Raw genomic sequence first — 23,154 nt, forward strand, 5'->3', positions numbered from 1 at the left:
ATATGTTGAAAATGTTGTATCCTAAGGGGCCACTGCATATGTATTATATATATCATATATAAGTTTTAAAAAAATGTAGATGGACACAATGGCCACATTTAACTAATGCTGTCTAATATTAATACAACATAATCTTAGACCAGCAAACCAGAAAAGGTCTAGAGGCTCATGCTATATGTGTCTAGCTTTAAACCATCTATATGTTGGTGAAGCGTACGTGAAATATTTGTAGCAACATTTTGCCGCACATTGTCAGATTTCACTCCATGCCCCCTTTCCTCTAAACTACACCCTCTTGTCTAGACAACTTGGAAAAGTGTCAAGCTTGTCGGAAACCTCGGTTGTTATCGGTGCAAATTACGCCGCAAAAGAGGCACAACTCTGTTAGTGAATATGGGCCTCTAAACTTAAATAAATGTAACAAGAAAATTTATAGCATTATCATTCATTTGCTTCTGGGGTTTGCGTTTCTCTTGTTTGCTTGCATTGTTTTTTGCCTCCTGGTCACTTACTGTGCATCAAAAAACTTTGTTCCAAAACCTGATCCATTTGCTCGCGACGGGACGGCCACCACCATCTTGCTTGAAGGTCTTACACAAAATCCCGTGTGAGGCGACGTATGATATCACCACGCCAGCCGGCTCGATGACGTCATCTCGGGCCGCACGAGATTTCGCTCAAGTTTTTCAAGCAAGATGGTGGCGACCAGCCTGTCGCAAGCAAATGGATCAGGTTAGTATGATTTTCTTTTTTGTTTTTACGTTTTACACTCAGCATATGAGGGGTACAATGACGGGGGCAACGCTATCGCCGATCCCTGTTATTGCACCTACTACTTCCAAAGAAATGCACTTCGTGAGAAAGTAATTCGTCACAAAGCAAATTTTTTGGTAAAATTCAGCGAAGCATCCGAATCTAATTTTCCAGTAATTGGCACATCTGTAATGATGATGATGAAGAAAATTAGAAAAATATTTTCTGCTGATTATGAACGGCAGCGACACAACCGCTGATAGAAATACTATTTATTTTAATTGATTTCTGTCTTATTGTTTGTTCTATTACCACTTGCAGGTTTTATAGACTTCATAGTGGAGCCAACATTCACGCTTCTAACTGATTCAACCGAGAAAATTGTTATGCCTCTTATAGAGGAAGCTGCAAAAGCTGATCATTCTGTCTACAATAAATCCAGGTTTGTCGTTTACTTTCCATTTATGTCAAAGGTAAGAGTTGTCACTGCTGAAAAGTGGTTATTTCACCTTGTCCTCTTTTTATTCCTATACAATACTGCCACCAAGTGGCGGCTGGGTGTAGTGCATGCACTCTGAAAGTTACAGTCAAAACTTACTTAAAATCAAACACAAGCTGGAATAAGTTAAAGGTATATCTTGTATGCATTCAATTAAAAAAAATACATGAGCCTAAATCTGTTTATATAATTGTAACTACACCTGGGCCGTGGCTCTCTTCTATTGGCTGATATGATTTTGCGTAATTACTTGCAATTATAACCTTCTGCTCGGCTTCTCGCCCCCCGCTGGACCAGAAGTGATGAAATGCCGTATACACACGCGACCGCTGCCAACCAATCAGTGGTCTCTGTGGTGAGGAGTCCAGCAGGCCTCTACATTTTATTGTATGTACGGTACAGAAATAAGAAGAGCAGTGGAACCATAGAAAGCTTTTCCAAAAGATGATCTGTCCACCTTCGGAAGCCTTTCGGCCAGATCCCCCTATGTCATTTGACCTACAGAGGGAAGTATACTTACCTGCTTCCCTCCACAGAGTCCTGGGCCTTTTAGTCCTCCACTTCCATCCATTAGTCCCACTTTTCAACATCTGGTTTGATGGGGGTCATGTGTGCTGCTGCTGCAGACAGTCACCGGCCGCCGGAGTGACTTGTTCCCCATGCATCTTGTCTGTTGACATATTGCTAAGGTTTTTGATAAAAAATTGTCACCTATTTCACCCTGTGTGCTCCAAAAGGTGAAAATCTGTGAGCATTCCCCTGGATAGTAGACATCATGTCTGAACATACACTACAATAAAAGTATACAATAAGATAATATCAGATGTCGGTTATATTTACTAGTGATGAGCGGCAGGGGTCATATTCGAATTCGCAATATTTTCGTCGAATATTCGCAAATTCGAAAATTCGCGTTTTTTTTTTACTCAAAAAATCGGAAAGGTAATGATTGTGTAATATACGAATTTTTGGAATTTGAATTTTCGGATTCAAATTTTTTATTGCGAATTTTTCAACTTACAACTATTAGACAAAGAAGATTATAGCACTATATTAGCTAAATTGCTCTATATTCGATTTTTTCCGAATATTCTCTATATTGCTATAACTTAGTTTTTTCGAATATTCGTAATATTCTAAAACAAGAATATATAGCAATATAGCGAATATTTTAAAAAAACAAATATAGAGCAAAATTTGCAAACACTACTACTCCTAAAGTCAAGTATATTGCAGCCTTCTTATTGGCCCACAAGCTAGAAGCAGTGAGGGATCATGTGTACTGATAAAAATACATATATATATATAAAAAAATATATATATAAAAAAAAAAATCGATTATTCGAAATTACGAATATATATAACTATATTCAAAATATTCGCGAATTTTCGAAGTACCTATATTCGCAATAAAAATTTGAAATTCGAATATTCGTGATCAACACTAATATTTACTAGATTACTAGAGAGGGCCCATCGATCCAAGGATTTCTTGTGATTTCTGGATGTATTTATCCCCCTAATATGTGTCAATTGGCAGCTGAGTCACAGGTTTTTTTTTTCTTCTTCTGGGTCAACACTAGATTTAGAGGAATTTGAATTTTAGGTTGAACCTTTTTACCATTTCTATGTTATTATCATTTACCACCTGATATCTTTGTCTGCAAAGTAACACTTTGAAAATAGAAATGTTAATAGTTTAAAATGCAAACTGAATGAACAAAAGAGACATCTAAATCAGATATTTGGTGTGACCTCCCTTTGCCTTTAGAACAGCATCAGTTCTTCTAGGTACACTTGCACAAATTTTTTGAAGGAACTCAGTAGGGGGGCTGTTTCAAACGTCCTGGAGAACTAACCACAGAACTTCTGAGGATGTAGGCTTGCTCAGATCCTTCTGTCTCTTCATGTAATGCAGGGTTCCTTAACTCCGGTCCTCAGGGCCCACCTGCCGGTCATGTTTTCAGGATTTCCTTAGCATTCAGCAGGTGATATAATTAGTGTCGGTGAATCAGGACTTACCACAGGTATTCATTCTGTGGGATATTCTCAAATCATGGGTAGCAGGTGGGCCCTGAGGACTGGAGTTGAGGAACACTGATGTAATCCCATACAGACTTGATGAGGTTGAGATCAGGGCTCTGTGGGGGGCCATATCATGAGTTCCAGGACTCATTGTTCTTCTTTAGGCATCATGCACACGACTGTTGTATGTTTTGCGGTCCGCAAATCGCGGATCCGCAAAACACAGATGGCGTCCGTGTGCGTTCCGCAATTTGCGGAACGGCACGGACAGCCATTAATATAACTGCCGATTTTTGTCCGCAAAACGTGGACAAGAATAGGACAGGTTATATTTTTTTTGCGGACCACGGAACGGAGCAACGGATGCGGACGGCACACGGAGTGCTGTCCGCATCTTTTGCGGCCCTATTGAAGTGAATGGGTCCGCATCCGAGCCGCCAAAACGGCGGCTCGGATGCGGACCAAAACAACGGCCGTGTGCATAAGGCCTTACTCTGAATAATAGTTCTTAAAGACATTGGCTGTATGTTTGGGGTTACTGTCCTGCTGCAGAAGAAATTAAAATTTAAACTATTAACACTTATATTTTTGAAAGCATTCTCACTTTGCAGCATTTTTTCCACACCTGCGTAAAACATTTGCACAATTTACACATTCATACATTATACATTAATCTGCATTAGTATCTGTATTAGGCTACATGCACACGACCGTATGTGTTTTGCGGTCCGCAAAAAAAAAACGGATAACGTTCCATATGGCATCTGTTTTTTTTGCAGATTCGTTTTTCTTGCGGATCCATTGTAATAATGCCTATCCTTGTCCGCAAACTAGAAAAAAATAGGACATGCACTATTTTTTTTGTGGAGCAACGGAACGGACATACTGATGCGGACAGCACACGTTGTGCTGTCCGCGTTTTGTGCGGACCCATTGAAATGAATGGGTCCGCATCCTATCTGCAAAAAAAACGGATCGGACACGGAAACAAAATACGGTTGTGTGTATGAGGCCTAAGTCAACCTTTGAGATCTCAGTAATATTATCATTTGTCAGAAACGTATTGGTACCCGACCAAGAAAAATCACATTTCTTTCTTTTGTAGCCTAAATAACTCTGATTTTGGACGTGGTACAGACTTACAGAGGAAGAGCGTACGAACACCGCAAACAGATGGCAGCTCTACAATGGATTACTCTTTGGCGACTGTAGATTTACAACATTTCAAAAAGAATTTGGTGGAAATTATTCAGCAAAACAAAGAGCGATGGAAAGAACTGGCAGTGCAAGGTATTACCACCATCAGTATGAGTGCAGCGCTATCTCCTCCAATTGTGTCTTGTGACAATATCTGCCCACTGCAAATACACATATTCATATCTCTTTTTAAGCTGTTTCCATGTAAATGTTCACCCAAATCTTCAAGCACCTGTTTCCACATTCTGGCTTCAGCAAAATAAATTACTACATGAACTGAGAACTCCAAAACAGCTGCATCTTAATATCCACATTATGGCCACAATATGTAGACCTCCTCCAGTTCTGGTCAGCCAAACTTACATTATCATAGAACCCTGGCTCAGTACAGCTGTGGGGGAGGAGAGGTGTCTAAGTGACGCACTCAGGGGCGGACTGGCCATAGACCCTACAGGGAAATTTCCTGGTGGGCCAACACCCAGAGGGCCGCCCAAGCCCTCCTCATGGCCACTGGCCAGGTACATAATGATCTGATGCCCTCAGCATTAATGTAGGAACATCAAGTACATATAAACCTGACCAGGTGCCCTCCTGAATTCAGTTGTATCACCATCCTCAGGACATGAATACAGTTGAATACTGTGGTGAGGAGGACAGTATTTTTTGCTGCACTGTGGTATTTGGTTCTGCACTATGGTATTGCTGGCCCCACCTACTTCTGTTGTCCCTGCCTATCTATGCTGGCCCTATCTACTTGTGTCGCCTCACCTTCAGTTTTTTTTTCGGGGCAAATTTCCCAGTCCCTGCATACACTGTACATTGCAGTCTTTACACAGGCCACTCACATTATGCTAGCACTTTTTAGAGATCACTTTTTCAGCTTGTGCTGTGTACACTGGGGGCAGCAGTCTTCTCATTATCATCAGAGTGCAGTATTACAACATAAGACTTCTATTATAAAGCTAAAGGCAGATAGCAAAGAATCACCCAGTTAATAGTAGGTGTTGGGGACCACTCAGCTCATCTTCTCTCTACCAGCACAGAAGTACAGAGCATGACCACAACACTCTTACATACAAATCAATAGATCATTTCTGTCTGTGCTGGCTGGATGGCTTTGTACTATGATCAATTGAAGATGATGTGGGGTAAATGTATGTGTTATAATAGAACAACTGGATCCTACGTATAGGATGGAGATGATCTTTAGTGGCAAATGAAAGAAGACGCAGCATGAGCATGATTTCTGCAAATGGCGAATAGTGGCATTGGTGCAATGGGAACTGATACAGTTATAATTATCAAAAAAAAATGCACAATGCGGTGAGCCGTAAATATCAAGTCTAATAATAATAATAGGCCAGAGTCAGCGGAGAGTCCGCTGTGGAAACTTCACAACACATCTGGCTGAAATTCGCACTGGCCAAATGACAAAGTGGAAATGTTGTGTGTTTTGCTGCAGATTTCACCCTCTGCTTTGCAGTAGATATCTGCAACATCAATTGACCGGTGTGAATTAAAAATTTCTATGTCAAGGTATGTGGTGATTCCCTTGCAGACACTTTTTGTAGAACGTGGATGCGGTTTCTTACTGTAAAGGCAGTGGATTATCCGCAGGCAATTTCAATGTGAGAAGTCTACAGTATATCAACCACTAGAGATGAGCAAAGTTCTCTAAAATTCGATTTTGCAGCCTCGCCGAATTTTACAAAAAAAATGAATTACTTCGTCACAAAGGGCATTTCTTTGTAAATAGCGGGTGCAATGAACAGGAAACAGCGTTTTCGCCACCCCTCGTCATTGAACCCCTAATTCATCTGAAATCAATATTATAGAATTTTAGTGTTTGCAAATTAAAAATAAATAAATAAATGAAATCACACTTACCTCATCCATTTGATCGTGAAGAGACCGTCGTGGCCATCTTGCTTGAACATCCAGCGCAAAATTTCACCACTGCGAACGAGATTTCACCCGGGATCTTCAAGCAAGATGGCCGCCGCCGCCTCTTGACACGGAAATGGATGAGGTAAGTGTGATTTTTATTTTTTAACACCATTTCAGAGAAAATTAATTAGTTTTCCTATTATTCTGTGCTATAATCTGTGTAAAATTCTCATCCCATGCACGTCAGTAGGGTTTGCACCACTCTACTTGCATGCATAGGAAAATTACTGCATGATTTCTACCAGTGCTGTGGAAAATCTACCTACAAAAATAACTGATCTGTTGCTTACTTTAGTTGGATTAAGCCATTGACTAATAATGAGCCTCAGATTTCTGCTGCGGAAAATGCATGTCGGATTTTAATCCGTTATGTAAGCTTGTATTGCAACTTAGACCAAACAGTATTAATCCATTTATTTTACTACAATACTGTGGAAAAGATGTTTGTTTGCTTGTTCTTTTAGATTCCCCTTGTTGCACATTTGTAATGTTAAACTCCTTAAAGCATACCTGTCGTGTCCGGTGACTTTTCAGGGTAGGCTGTTGTATGTATAAATGAGGAGTAGCACCTTTTCTGACTGTTATATTGTCATTTTTCCCCAACTTTCCCCTCTGTAGGCTCTATCTCTAATTCCCAGCTGTCCCTGCGCTACTGAATGGAGATTAGCTGGTATGATGTCTCCCATACACTGCATACAGAAAGCAGAGAAGATCCTGCTCCCCTATTTCTCACATACAAAAAGCATCAGAAATCTTAAAGGGAACCTGCCACGTTGAACATGATTTCTGGTCTGCAGGCAGCATGTTATAGAGCAGGAGAAGCTGAGCAGATTGATATACACTGACAAGCAAAAGGGGAACAATGTTTTGAACTTTTGACTTTCAGGCTCCATATCTCACCATCCACTACAGCAGGGCTGGCCAACCTGCGGCTCTCCAGCTGTTGTAAAACTACAACTCCCACCATTCCCTGCTGTAGGCTGATAGCTGTAGGCAGACTAGGCATGCTGGGAGTTGTAGTTTTGCAACAGCTGGAGAGCCGCAGGTTGGCCAGCCCTGCACTACAGCTTTGAACGTGAGACTACCAAAATTTTATGGACAATCATCTTAGCTATCTCAAACATAAATTGGACTTGCAACTATTTAGCATATGATTAGTTATGCAGATTCTTGTCGTGTAACTGCATTGTTACGGTTTTGCTCCTAAAATTCTAAATTGTAATTTTTATTATTTTGTTAGTATTTTGTAAATTCACCTTTGGCTTTTAACACTGCCTGAATCCTTCTGGGCATGGTCCCGATCAGGTTTGAGCATGTCACGACTGAAATCTGTTCTCAGGTCTCCTCTACATGTTGGTGCATACTTGTCGACTCACTTGGGTATGAATACAGCTTTTTCTTCAACTCTACCTACAAGTGGTATTTGAGATCTGAGCACAGTGGTGGTCAATACAGCACCTATACTTCATTGTCATTGAACCATTTCTTTGCCAACCTCGACGTATTCTTCAGGTCGTTTTCCTGCTGGAACACTACGTTGTCCTTTTCATACCCATAGTACTCGAGTGTACGAAGTAACTCATCTTGTAGGATATTCACATATAGCTCAGAATTGAGACCACCATCGATCCTTGGAAAGTATCCACTGCCCTTGGCTGTGAAATAACCCCATATGATCAGGCTTCCTCCACCGAACTTGACAGTTCCTGCAATTTCTCGATCTGTTAGCCTCCTTTTCCCTCGTTTCTCTATCACAGCCCAGTCTATTAATTTTCATCTCATTGCTCCAAATCACCAGTTTCCAATCCTCTACTCTCTACACTCTTTTGCAAACTCGAGCCGGTGCTTTTTATGAAGATATCAAAGTTGAGGCTTCTTCACCTTTTTTTCGGGGCCCCATTCCAGACTTGTGTAGTGCGTGTCGTGCTGTGCTTGCAAGGACATCTGTGATCTTACTATTATGAAGCATACGAGCCACCTCCACTGCTCCGATATTTTGCCTGGACGTCAACCTCTTGGCTTTGGAATGGATGGATGGACTTCATTTCATGTTCTTCCAACTGTCCTGGCACTCACATGATGCAGTTTGGCAATTTTTTGCCACTATCGATGAGCCGGATGATGATGTTTCTCTTTTCTTGGGAAATTTTCTTCATGGCTGCTCCTGGATTCGAATCACTTGGGTATCAACCTAACAACACACTGAGGGAATGTGAGAACAGGTTGTAATTTGTAGTATACAAGAAGAAAAAGAGTGTTCCACCACCAGGAGCAAACAGTAACAATGTAGTTACATGACAAGAATCTGCATAACTAATCATATCCTAAGTAGCTCCAAGTCCAATTTATGTATGAGATGATTGTCCATAAAATGAAGCTGTAGTAGATGGTGAGATATGGAGCCTGAAAGTCAAAAGTTCAAAACATTGTTACCCTTTTGCTCATCAGTGTACATAGATTTATAGGAAAAGATTCAGTAAGACCTGTAGTTTATTAATTTTAATTTCTGCTCATTCTGGGCTTTGATGTCCAGGAGGCGGTCCTATCAGTGATTGACAACCTTCCCTCTATGACTGTGTATACACAGATAGCTGTCAATCACTGATAAGACCGCCTCCTGGACTTCAAAGCCCAGAATGAGCAGGAATTTGAATGTATAAATTATAAGTTTATACTGAATCTTTCGCATAAATCTATATATGTGCTCAGCTCCTCCTGCTCTATAATATGCTGCCTGTAGCTTATATTGTGTTTTCATGGTAACAGCTTCCCTTTAAGCTTCAGAAAGACCCCTGTATGAGTTGAATCATTGCATATTTTTATGCAAGAATAATAATAAAGCTCATTAGAAGTTTTAACAGCTGGATGGATGCTGGCACATTCTACTGTTTCTGAAGGTGAAAGGGTGTCCTTTTGTCTTCCACTGGGCTGGTATGCATTGGCTTACCTTTTTACATCAAATGGAAGGCTTAGATAAAATGTGAACAGAGCCTTACTTATGTACACATAGAAACCTGGAATTCTTTGGACAACACAGTCTGGGTCTGTAGTGCCTCCAATTATTTGTCTATTGACAGCATGATAAGGAATAAATAAGTGATGGATGCAAAACAATGTTTCCATTCACTGACAACTGGCAGATATTTTGAAAATAGAAAATGCTTTTTATCATATAGCAACATGGCTTCATATACAATATGTATGGACAAGCCCTTTAACAATCACAAGAATAAAACAATAGTAGTTTGTAGTGTATTTGGAAGTTAACAATGTAAAAATGCAATAGAACCAGTTGGATGGATGAAAAATAACTCTTTTTCTATGCAAACTTTTTTTTTTTTTTTTACATGGAATGCCATAAAAATTATAAAAGGATCCCATCTATAAACTGAGCTTTAAATTATTCATGCTTTAAGTGACTCATCCAAACAATAAATGCTGCAATAATCTATAGGAACGCAATAAAAATCAGGAAGGGGCGATGTCATGGGCTACATAAACTGCAGGATGTGATGATAGCTTAGATTACACATGACAAAAATCAATAAAGCGTCTGTCCTGTAATTCTGTGAGCCATCCTACATGGCCTGGTTGTCCAGACCTCATACCCAGTAAAGGCCACGTTCACATGGTTAATATTTGATCAGTATATGACATCAGTCTTTGTAAACCATCAGTGGCAACTAGGGGGAAACGACATGAAGTAAGTATATGACCTCATGCAAACAACTGTGTCCATATTGTGGTTTGCAAACCACAGATCCACAAAATACGGACAACTTCTGTGTGTGCAATTCGCCTTTATCTCACTGTCCCATCACAAAAAATAACTATTGTCTGCAAACCAAACAAGAATAAGACATGTTCTTTTATTTGTGGTAGGGTCATATAGATGTGTACAGCACATGGATGACATCCGTGTGCTGTGGGGGCTTGTTTTTGGCCCCATAAATGAGAATGGGTCCACATGTGACCCACAAAAAATGTGGATAGCACACAAATGGAAAATATGGTTGTGTTCATGAAGCCTAATGGAAAGATTTGTGCCTCTGCTTTGTCTTGGACCCACTCCTGGTATAAGCTTACAAATACTGGCACAAAATACAGACCATACTAACCAGTGCTGGCCAAGTGAAAGTGGCCTAAGGGTACGACCACACGGCACAGTTGTGATGCAGTCACGCAGCGGTTAAGTACCATGTAGCTTTCAATTGATTAGCACAGCACTGTTTTGTCGTGTGGTTGTGTACAATGGCAGACCAAAGCAATGTAGGGCACCTTTACAGAAATTTCATAGGAGACACATTTATACATAATGCTCAATAATGGAAATAATATTACAGAATATTCTAGTATTTAGCATCAGAATAGGATAGAAATGTAATAAATGCAAAAGATCATAGAAAGATTAATTTAGATAATTCTTCTCAAAGTTGGTAAGGGGTTGATAATATGGGTGTACACCTAACTATGGACATCTCCAAGCAAACGCACTCATTGCTAATCAATATAATTATACTGTACCATACAAGGGTGTAACTATAGAAGGTTCCGAAATTTCAGCTGTATCTGGGCCCTAGAGTCTGAAGGTACCCAATAGAGATGGCCTTGTGGTTCGCCTGGCGGTCGTTTCGCGGCGAACTTTGCTAGTTTGCGATTCGCCAAACATGCGAACATATGGCGATGTTCGCATGTGCCATATTCTTTTGCATTGCGCCAAGCTTTGACCCATGACTCTGACACATCCATCAGGTGGGACACCCCCCCAACCTATAACAGAACCCGATCTGGTAGCCATTTTACATTCTGTGTTTTGCCAGTGTAGGGAGAGGTTGCTTTGTGGAGCAGGGTTAGACTGTTAGGGACACTAAACGCTAGCTAATAGGGCCACAAAAGTCCTTTTAAGGACTGGTATAAATGTGCTATCGATAGGTGTGATATACTGGGGGTGTGATATACTTATAATATACTTTCTAACATAGAAAGTATATTATAGTGCATTTGTATTGTGCAGCAGTTGTGTCCGGTTCTGCTGCGATACCACAGATAGATAGATGGACAAACGCTATTGGAATAACTAATTGCAACTGGTGTGATATACCTGTTGCCCCCCAAAAAACTTATTAAGGGGTGTGATATACCTATAATATACTTTCTAACATAGAAAGTATATTATAGTGCATTTGTATTGTGCAGAAGTTGTGTGTGGTTCTGCTGCGATTCCGCAGGTATATAGCGGGACAAGCGTTATTGGAACAACTATTTGCAATGGGTGTGATATACCTGTTGCCCCAAAAAAACTGATTGAGGGTTGCGATATACCTGCTTCCACAAAATACTGATTGAGGGGTGGGATATACCTGCTTCTACAAAATACTGATTATGGGGTTCTATATACCTATTTCCACAAAATACTGATTGAGGGGTGCGATATACCTGCTTCCACAAAATACTGATTGAGAAGTGCGATATACCTGTTTCCACAAAATACTGATTAAGGGGTTTGATATACCTGCTTTCATAAAATAATAATTGAGGGGTGCGATATACCTGCTTCCACCAAATATTGATTGAGGGGTGTGATATACCTGTTTCCACAAAATACTGATTGAGGGGTGGGATATACCTGCTTCTACAAAATACTGATTAAGGGGTTCTATATACCTGCTTCCACAAAATACTGATTGAGGGTTGCGATATACCTGCTTCCACAAAATACTGATTGAGGGGTGTGATATACCTGATTCCACCAAATATTGATTCAGGTGTTCTATATACCTGTTTCCACAAAATACTGATTGAGGGGTGGGATATACCTGCTTCTACAAAATACTGATTAAGGGGTTCTATATACCTATTTCCACAAAATACTGATTGAGGGGTGCGATATACCTGCTTCCACAAGATACTGATTGAGAAGTGCGATATACCTGTTTCCACAAAATACTGATTAAGGGGTTTGATATACCTGCTTTCACAAAATAATAATTGAGGGGTGCAATATACCTGCTTCCACCAAATATTGATTGAGGGGTGTGATATACCTGTTTCCACAAAATACTGATTGAGGGGTGGGATATACCTGCTTCCACAAAATACTGATTGAGGGGTGCGATATACCTGCTTCCACCAAATATTGATTCAGGGGTTCTATATTCCTGTTTCCACAAAATACTGATTGAGGGGTGCGATATACCTGCTTCTACAAAATATTGATTAAGGGGTTTTATATACCTGCTTCAACAAAATACAGATTGAGGGGTGCGATATACCTGCTTCCACCAAGTATTGATTCAGGTGTTCTATATACCTGTTTCCACAAAATACTGATTGAGAGGTGCGATATACCTGCTTTTACAAAATACTGCTTGAGGGGTGCGATATACCTGCTTCCACAAAATACTAATTGAGGGCTTTGATATACCTGCTTCCACAAAATACTGATTGAGGGGTGCGATATACCTGCTTCCACCAAATATTGATTCAGGTGTTCTACATACCTGTTTCCACAAAATACTGATTGCGGGGTGCGATATACCTGCTTCTACAAAATACTGATTAAGGGGTTTTATATACCTGCTTCAACAAAATACAGATTGAGGGGTGCGATATACCTGCTTCCACCAAGTATTGATTCAGGTGTTCTATATACCTGTTTCCACAAAATACTGATTGAGAGGTGCGATATACCTGCTTTAACAAAATACTGCTTGAGGGGTGCGATATACCTGCTTCCACAAAATACTAATTGAGGGCTTTGATATACCTGCTTCCACAAAATACTGATTGAGGGGTGCGATATACCTGCTTCCACCAAATATTGATTCAGGTGTTCTACATACCTGTTTCCACAAAATACTGATTGAGGGGTGTGATATACCTGCTTCTACAAAATACTGATTAAGGGGTTCTATATACCTGCTTCCACAAAATACTGATTGAGGGGTGCGATATACCTGTTTCCACAAAATACTGATTGAGGCCTGCAATATACCTGCTTCCACAAATACTGCTCTTCTCTAGGGACTTTGGCACAGGGTCATTTTGAAAATGACAGGCAGAGGAAGGCCGTTCCGCAGGGGTGGTAGGGGTCCAGCAGGTGCACCAGGCCGGAGCTTGTGGGAAGTTGGAGAAGGTGCGCGTGATTACGTCAAAGGACGCACCAGAGTTGGTTGAGTGGCTCACTCAGCCTTCCGCTTCTGCACCCTCCTCATCCTCTATATCTGCACCCTCCTCACTCTCTGCTGTGTGCACCCCCAAAGACACCACCACCACCATAGCCCCCCCCCCACTCGAGTCAGAGGAATTATTTTCCCATCCATTCCCAGACCTTAACGATGCGCAGCCATTCTTGGCATCGGATGAGGAAGAGGAGGTAGCAACTGCCGCCACCCAGTGGTCTGACGACAGTTCCGAGATCAGCCCAAGGAGGGCATCCCCACTGTTGCTGCCTACTCCGACATCTCTAATTTCAGTGGTGGTGAAGGTGACGATGATGACGTGTCAATGGACGTCATGTGGGTGCCCACAAGGGAGGAAGAGGAGGGGAGTTCAGAGGGAGAGACGGAGCAGCAGATAGGGAGAAGAAGCAGGCAGAACTCGCAGTGCACAGGAGTCAAAAAGCAGACTGCAAATGTATCTGGAGCGAGCCATCCACCATGCACGGTCACATCTTGCACTCCCAGGATGTTGGCACATGGCTCCGCAGTGTGGGCTTTTTTTTAACGTGTCCGCTACTGAAAATAGTGTTGCCATCTGCAGCCTGTGCTGTCAACGCATATGTCATGGTAAACCCAACTCTCACCTAGGGACGACCGCCTCAAGAAGGCACCTGGCCTCCCATCACCAAGCCCAGTGGGAGCAACACCGTCAGAACCCACAAAGCCACACTCCTGGCACTCCACATCCTGACTCTTCTTCTTCTCCTCTCTCATCCCATTTGTCCTCCAATCCACCTTCCACCGTGCTATCGTAGCGTTCATCTAGCAAAAGGCAGGCTTCCGTGGCCCAAATGTTCGAGTGTAAAAAGTTGATGACGCCAGATAACCCTCTTGCCCAACGGCTGACCGCTGGCTTGTCAGAACTGCTAGCCCGCCAACTACTGCCATATAAACCGGTGGACTCGGAGGCCTTTAGAAAATTTGTGGCCATTGGCACACCGCAATGGAAGGTCCCCGGAAGGAAATATTTCTCCCAGAAGGGCATCCCAGAGCTATATGGCCACGTTCAGCGAAGTGAATATATCTCTTGCACACAGTGTCAGTGCCAAGATACATCTGAACACAGACACGTGGTCTAGCAAGCACGGGCAGGGAAGGTACATTTAACTTTTACTGCCCACTGGGTGAACCTTCTGACTGCTATCAAGCATGTAGCCCGTGGCACCCGTGTAGATTTGGTGTTACCGCCACGGATTGCATGCAGGCCTGCCTCTTCTTCTGCTCCTACTCCATCCTCCATCTCCTCCTCGGCTGACTCCTCCTTTTCCACTGCTACCTCCTCTTTCACTGCACCCTCCAAGCTCTCCAGAACCTATTCAGCTGTGCTGCGGCTGTTGTGCCTAAAAGCCAAGAGCCAAATCGGTCCTGCACTGCTTTCAGCTCTGCGGTCACAGGCCAATCAGTGGCTAACCCTGCCCAATTTGACAGTTGGTAAAGTGGTGTGCGACAACGGTGCCAATCTGCTGAGTGCGCTGAAACAGGGCAAAATGATACACGTGTTGTGCATGGTACACGTCCTGAACTTAGTCGTGCAGTGATTCGTTGCCAAATACCTTGGGGTCCAGGACGTCTTGCGGCAGGCCAGGACAATCTCTGGCCATTTTAGAAGATCTTGCACGGCCATGGCTCGCGCATTGCTGACGTTCAGCGGCGACACCACCCGCCCTTCAGACGTCTGATTTGTGACAGCCCGACGTGCTGGAACTCCACCTTGTATATGCTTGATAGGTTGCTCCAGCAGCAACGTGCCGTTAACGAGTACCTGTACGAACTCTGCAGCAGGACAGGTTCTGGGGAGCTTGGTTTCTTTTCACCGCGCCAGTGGCTGCTCGTGCGCGATGCATGCAGACTTCTGCGGCCATTTGATGAGATCACCAAACTGGTCAGTCACAGCCAGGGCACCATCAGTGAAATCGTACCTTACACCTTCTTTCTGGAGCGTGCATTGCATCATGTCATTGATCAAGCCATCGAGTAGCAGGAGTTGGAAGATGAGGAAGTCGCAATGCTGAATGAATTCCCGGGGGGGGCTACTCCATCTGAGACAAGTCAGCAGGAGTCTGAAGAGGAGTCATAGGATGAGAGTGGCTGGGGAGAGGAGGAGGAGCAAGAAGAGCAGGCTTTGATGGGGAATTTAAACTTTTCTGGGATCCCTGGTTTTGTCCGTGGCTGGGGGGAGAGACTGAGGACGACATTCTCCTGGGCGATGAGCAGGAGCCAGGGCGCTCCACAACTTCCAATTTAGTGCAAATGGGGGCCTTCATGCTCCAGTGTTTGAAGAGGGACCCCCGTATAAAAAAAAAAGCATAAAGGGCAAGGACCAGTACTGGATGGCAACGTACTTAGACCCCTGGTACAAACACAAAATGGCGGACATGTTACCAGCATCACAGAGGGCAGTCAGAATGCAGCATTTCCAGGCCTTGCTGTGAGAGATGCTGCATTCTGCTGTTGTGGGCGCTGGCAAAGGAATTTCCACCCACAGCGAAACAGGTGCGGGTACCAATCCTACGGTGCCTGCAAGAAGAGGGCGGTTTGAAGATGTGTTGGTCACTTTGGATATGATATCATTCTTGCACCCAACCCATCGAGAGCCGTCCTCTGGATCCAGCCTCAGGGAACGCCTAGACTGACAGGTGTCCGACTACATCGGGTTAACAGCCGATGTGGACGCTCTGAGAAGCGAGGAACCCTTGGACTACTGGGTGTGCAGGCTTGACCTGTGGCCAGAGCAGGCACAATTTTCCATGGAACTCTTGGCTTGCCCCTCGTCGAGTGTCCTGTCCGAAAGGACGTTCAGCGCAGCAGGAGGGATCATGACCGATAAGCGCACTCGCCTAGCTCCCGACAGTGTGGACTACCTCACTACCTTTCTAAAAATGAATGAGGCATGGATCTCTGAGGAATTCAACACCTGTGACGACCACGTGTAATTGAATTTCCTCATGACAGCCCACACATATCCGCCACCACCAAGAACAAAGAATGGTCCTTGTCTTATGCATATACAGCGGCATAAAAGGCCTTTTCTGTCAGTTGAATGCCTACATTTTGGGGCCTCTACTCCAGTGACCTACAGTAAAAATTCTATCCAGTTACCGCCTAATGTACCTCCAGCCACATCATCACAAGTTATTTTCTCTCAGGTGAATGCCTAATATTTGGGGCCTGTACTGGCCTATAGTAAAAATGTTTCCGGTGACCGCCTAATGTACCTCCAGCCACATTATCACAAGTTCTTTTCTGTCAGGTGAATGCCTAATTTTTGGGGCCTGTACTGGCCTACAGTAAAAAATGTATCCAGCAACCGCCTAATGTACCTCCAGCCACATAATCACAAGTACTTTTCTGTCAGGTGAAGGCCTAATTTTTGCGGCCTGTACTCCCGTGGCCTAAAATAACATTTTTCTAGGCTGCAGTAGGGCACATTTTTGAGAGTTTCCCTTTAAGATGCATAAAAATGGCCCCTGATTAAAATACATATTTTTTGTGGGAATTTTTGCCATTGATCCCCCTCTGGTATGTCACTGTCCATGTTGTGGGACTATTTATGCACTTCTAGTAAGTATTTGGTGGCTGCAAATATGACCTGAAGGTTTTTAAGGTTCGCCTGCTATTAAAGTCAATGGGGCCTGCCACGAACGCGCTTTTTGCGAACATTTGATCGCGAACGCACGTTCGCAAACCGTCCCAGCCGATGTTCGTCCATCACTAGTGCCGAAGGACCATTCCGTCAATTAAGAAATACCAGAGTTTATTCTCTATAGAATAAAAACTCTATAGTTTGATATTACAGGTTTATTATTCATCTGTGACATCACAGCATTCAAGGGGTTAGGCCAAGTTTTTAAACACTGTTACATCTAAATAAATAAAATGATGTCACAAACCCAAAAAATTTGCAGTAATATCTCTGCACAGTGATAATAAATAATGCTCATAAAGACAGTGTTGTCACAGCAGATGAGATGATGTCACAGCAGATGAGATGATGTCACAGCAGATGAGCAATAGCAACAGTGATATTACAGCACAGGAATCATGGTCACAGCATATTATGATATTGGTGTGATGCACAAAGTGATGTCATGGTGCATAAATAGGAAAAGGGGTTTTGCACACAGTGATGTCACAGAAAAGGGATGATAAACAAGGCTAAGGATAATGCACAATGATATCACAGCACAAGGATAATCCACAGTGATGTCACAGAACAGGGGTAGTGAATGCAGTAATTCATTATCCATGTACTTTGCAAATATTTTCCATGTGAAGAAACTGACCTGCCATACAGATTTAGACATCTGCAGCATGTCAACTGTTTCTGCAGATTTCTGGTGAGGATTTCACCCGTTGCAATGCATCGGGGCGAAAAAACACCAAAATCTGCAACGAAATCTGCAATTAACAGATACAGATTTTGCAGAGTGGAAATCCCCATTAAAATCAGAGTGGAAAATGTTAAAAACAATAAACCCCTGATCCAAGGTCTCTGGATACTTGGCGTTTAATAGTATGTCATAGGCTCGCCTTGTGTAAAGCGGAATAGCCGCCCTGATAAGAGCGATCCCACTGTCTTTAAATGTCACCCTGGGTGAGCCTAATCTACAGAGTGGCCAACCTAAAAAAAAAAATTCTGGACACTTTAATAAAAAATCACGAACAGTCAACGTTTTTTACAGACAAATTGGAAAAATATAATGAACTATAAAGATTATACAGTTGCAAGAAAAAGTATGTGAACCCTTTGGAATGATATGGATTTCTGCACAAATTGGTCATAAAATGTGATCTGATCTTCATCTAAGTCACAACAATAGACAATCACAGTCTGTTTAAGGCTAGGTTCACACCTGAGCGTTTTACAGCACGTTCCTACGTGCTGTAAAACGCTCAACAGGCAAAAACCAATGTTTCCCTATGGGCATGGTTCTCACCTGAGCATTTTACAGCGTGTACAAACGCGCTGTAAAACGCCCTACGCCCCAAGAAGTACAGGAGCTTATTTGGGGCGTATTGTCGCGCGTAACACCTCTGTTTTTCATTGTACGCCTCTGTGGTCAATAGCAAGAACGCGCGTATGACGCGCGTTTACAAAATACTAAAACGCCCCAAAATACGCCTCAAAAACGCCCGATAAAAACACCTGTAAACAGCGCTTATCGAATACGCTCAGGTGTTAACCCAGCCTTAACTAATAACACACAAAGAATTAAATGTTACCATGTTTTTATTGAACACACCATGTAAATATTCACAGTGCAGGTGGTAAAAGTATGTGAACCCCTAGACTAATGACATCTCCAAGAGCTAATTGGAGTGAGGTGTCAGCCAACTGGAGTCCAATCAATGAGATGAGATTGGAGGTGTTGGTTACAGCTGCCCTGCCCTATAAAAAACGCACACCAGTTCTGGGTTTGCTTTTCACAAGAAGCATTGCCTGATGTGAATGATGCCTCGCACAAAAGAGCTCTCAGAAGACCTACGATTAAGAATTGTTGACTTGCATAAAGCTGGAAATGGTTATAAAAGTGTGTCCAAAAGCCTTGCTGTTCATCAGTCCACGGTAAGACAAATTGTCTATAAATGGAGAAAGTTCAGCAATGCTGCTACTCTCCCTAGGAGTGTGGCCGTCCTGTAAAGATGACTGCAAGAGCACAGCGCAGACTGCTCAATGAGGTGAAGAAGAATCCTAGGGTGTCAGCTAAAGACTTACAAAAGTCTCTGGCATATGCTAACATCCCTGTTAGCGAATCTACGATACGTAAAACACTAAACAAAAATGTTTTTTATGGAAGGATACCACAGAGGAAGCCACTGCTGTCCAAAAAAAAACATTGCTATATGTTTACAGTTTGCACAAGAGCACCTGGATGTTCCACAGCAGTACTGGCAAAATATTCTGTGGACAGATAAAACCAAAGTTGAGTTGTTTGGAGAAACACACTACACTATGTGTGAAGAAAAAGAGGCACAGCACACCAACATCAAAACCTCATCCCAACTGTGAAGTATGGTGGTGGGGGCATCATGGTTTGGGGCTGCTTTGCTGCGTCAGGGCCTGGACGGATTGCTATCATCGAAGGAAAAATGAATTCCCAAGTTTATCAAGACATTTTGCAGGAGAACTTAAAGCCATCTGTCCACCAGCTGAAGCTCAAGAGAAGATGGATGTTATAACAGGACAACGACCCAAAGCATAGAAGTAAATCAACAACAGAATGGCTTAAAGAGAAGAAAATACGCCTTCTGGAGTGGCCCAGTCAGGGTCCTGACCTCAACCCGATTGAGATGCTGTGGCATGACCTCAAGAAAGCGATTCACACCAGACATCCCAAGAATATTGCTGAACTGAAACAGTTCTGTAAAGAGGAATGGTCAAGAATTACTCCTGACCGTTGTGCACGTCTGATCTGCAACTACAGGAAACGTTTGGTTGAAGTTATTGCTGCCAAAGGAGGTTCAACCAGTTATTAAATCCAAGGGTTCACATACTTTTTCCACCTGCACTGTGAATGTTTACATGGTGTGTTCAATAAAAACATGGTAACATTTAATTCTTTGTGTGTTATTAGTTTAAGTAGACTGTGATTGTCTATTGTTGTGACTTAGATGAAGATCAGATCACATTTTATGACGAATTTGTGCAGAAATCCATATCATTCCAAAGGGTTCACATACTTTTTCTTGCAACTGTAAGTAATACATGTCTATAGATCGGACGCTAATACTGAACATATTACAAGCGCTTACTGTAATGTCTAAAATGCTGAGAATTACAAAGTGACCTGCTCAAGTATCACTAACCTACCAAAAAATGACAAACACATCTAATTTTTTTCACAGACGCTGGAAAAAATTCCCCTATTTTTATAGACAGTCCAGGAATTTCTGGATGGTTGGCAACCCTGCAACCCTACCATAGAGGGACAGGTGGGTGGGATGCTCTAATACTACCTAGCCAGAAAGGGTAGACCTAGATTATAAGGCGTATAAAGATATCACCAGGGCACCAGTAATCAGACATGTATCAAACATCAAAACTTCCTAACTCTTTTGGGCCAGGTTCTACAGAGTGTTATTGGCATAATGCAATACACTTGATATCGTGTCTGCAGTGTTATGCATAGAACAATGGTCAACTCGAGAGCTATCTTCCAAGAAAAACACTTATTAAGATACATCCAACGCGTTTCCCCCCTGGAAATGATCAAATTTGGGGTTCATCAAGGCCTATAGAAACAATAATAATGTAAACAATATCAAGAAAAATGTATAGAATGATAGTAGGACCAAGAAACCGACTGCTATAAATTGATAATAAACCTGGACATAAAGCAGTGGTGGCCAAAAATAACGGAGACCTTCTGATATTCAGGCAAAGTTATAATCATCCACTGTCCGGAGAACTAGGGGGCCCAAGTAAGAAAGGACTGAAACAAACAACATAATCACATGATAAGACCGGGAGCAGTCCTTCTTAAAATAAAGAAATCAAGGATGTCCTGAAAAAGTTGTGACAACTTACAAAATATATTGGTGAGCTGAACACTGTATCTTATGAAAGTTATACATTTTGGTATAAAGCTGCATAAAACCATCCAGGAAAGGTTGTAAATTATCAATGTCTTTACATTATTGGCTACCTGATGGCTAAACACAGCTGCTTTCTTCCAGAAACAGAGCAATATTACTCAGTGTGCTGTCTGTGGTCTTCAGCAGCTCAACCACATTCAAGTGAATTGGCGATACGTGCAATACCAGGCACAGCCTGTTAGTTACAGTGGTGCTATTTCTTGAAAGAAGTCATATTTTTCAAATTTCATACAACACATTTGAAGAAAACATTACACCTCAGAAAGTATACACCTTTTCTTAACAGGTTGTAGTTTACTTTGTTTTTGAATATAGCATATTAAACACTGCTACAAAAAAACTGTTAAATTTGTAATAGAAAGTGTAAGCGCATGAGACCCAAAGGGATTTTGTGTCCTATCATACAGCCTCCATAGACACAACTTTTCTGAGGAAATGAGGCATAAAGTTCCAAAATTTCAATAGGCAGAGAAATTGAAGAATGGGTTTTCTAGAGAAACATATTCAAGAATATTTCATAAGTAACGGCTACATTTTCCAGCAATCTTACACCCCACATTTCCCCAGCATATGATAACCCTTGAATGGTCAATCTACTTTCACCAAGCTTTGCAATAGTACAGGTAAATCTTAGGAACCTTTTAATACACTGCCTGGCCAAAAAAATAACAAAGGTCACCACCTGGATTTAAATAAGCAAATAGGTAAGAGCCTCCCAGTTGGTCAGGTCTAGGTTCAGCAATGTTATGTGCCCAAAGAATGAGGTCAGCTGACTACCTGAATATATTGAATGACCAGGTTATTCCATCAATGGATTTTTTTCTTCCCTCACGGCACTGGCATATTCCAAGATGACAGTGCCAGGATTCATCGGGTTCCTGAATTGGAAGTGTAATTCAGGAAGAAAAAAACATAATCTTCACACATGGATTGGCTACCACAGAGTCCAGACCTGAAACCCAGTGACAATCTTTGGGATGTGCTGGTGAAGACATTGCTCAGTGGTCCAAATCTCCCAATACAAGATCCTGGGAAAAAATGTATGCAACGCTGGACAGAAATAAATGTTGTGAGATTACAGAAGCTTGTGGAAATGATGCCGCAGCGAATGCATGCCATAATCAAAGCTAAAGGCGGTCCAATGAAATATTAGAGTGTGTGACCTTTTTTGGCCAGGCAGTGTATATCTTATCAGAGACAAATGCCTCTTTCTCCCTCTTACAGCTCAATTCTCCTCCCTTCCACTCTCTATACAGTTGAAACTCGAAAAATTTGAATATCGTGCAAAGTTCATTTATTTCAGTAATGCAACTTACAAGGTGAAACTAACATGAGATAGACTCATTACAGGCAAAGCGAGATATTTCAAGCCTTTATTTGTTATAATTTGGATGATTATGGCTTACAGCTTATGAAACCCCAAAGTCACAATTTTGAGGTACCCTTTGCTCAGGGGGTATGGATTAATTAGCTGACTAGAGTGTGACACTTTGAGCCTAGAATATTGAACCTTTTCACAAAATTCTAATTTTAAGCTGCATAAATGGAATTCCTTTTAATTTGCATTACTGAAATAAATGGACTTTTGCACGATGTTCTAATTTTTGGAGTTTCACCTGTATGCTTTTACGGGCAGCATGTAATCTCATTCTTTGGTGGGCTCACAACCTGACTTGTCTATCTAGAAAACGTTAGTTTAGTAGGGGGAAGTGTAAGTATAAGGCATTTTTCTCCTATGACATAACTATTATGTTCCTTGTAGTGACCTGTACTATTGATTTTTACAAATTTGTTTGAACGAACACTTCACGTGTAGGACCGTGTGAGACTGTGACAGTACCAAACTGCTTGAATGTCCAGTGTTGTCATAAGAGACGTACAAGTAATGTTATTAATAAAGGAAGTTTGGAAGATTTG

General features: G+C 42.0%; 1 protein-coding gene across 3 annotated transcripts in view; it reads left to right on the plus strand.

Moving 5' to 3' along the window:
- Positions 1 to 23,154, plus strand: part of PDE1A (phosphodiesterase 1A) — a 216,971-nt gene that overhangs the window by 191,480 nt on the left and 2,337 nt on the right. For all 3 annotated transcript variants that reach the window (XM_040440829.1, XM_040440830.1, XM_040440831.1), the window contains exons 12-13: positions 1,075 to 1,195; positions 4,383 to 4,567. In XM_040440829.1, the coding sequence (XP_040296763.1) occupies positions 1,075 to 1,195; positions 4,383 to 4,567 (306 nt within the window). The remainder of the gene's footprint in view (positions 1 to 1,074; positions 1,196 to 4,382; positions 4,568 to 23,154) is intronic.

This window comes from Bufo bufo, chromosome 7 (genome assembly GCF_905171765.1).
Source record: "Bufo bufo chromosome 7, aBufBuf1.1, whole genome shotgun sequence".
NCBI lineage: Eukaryota > Metazoa > Chordata > Amphibia > Anura > Bufonidae > Bufo > Bufo bufo.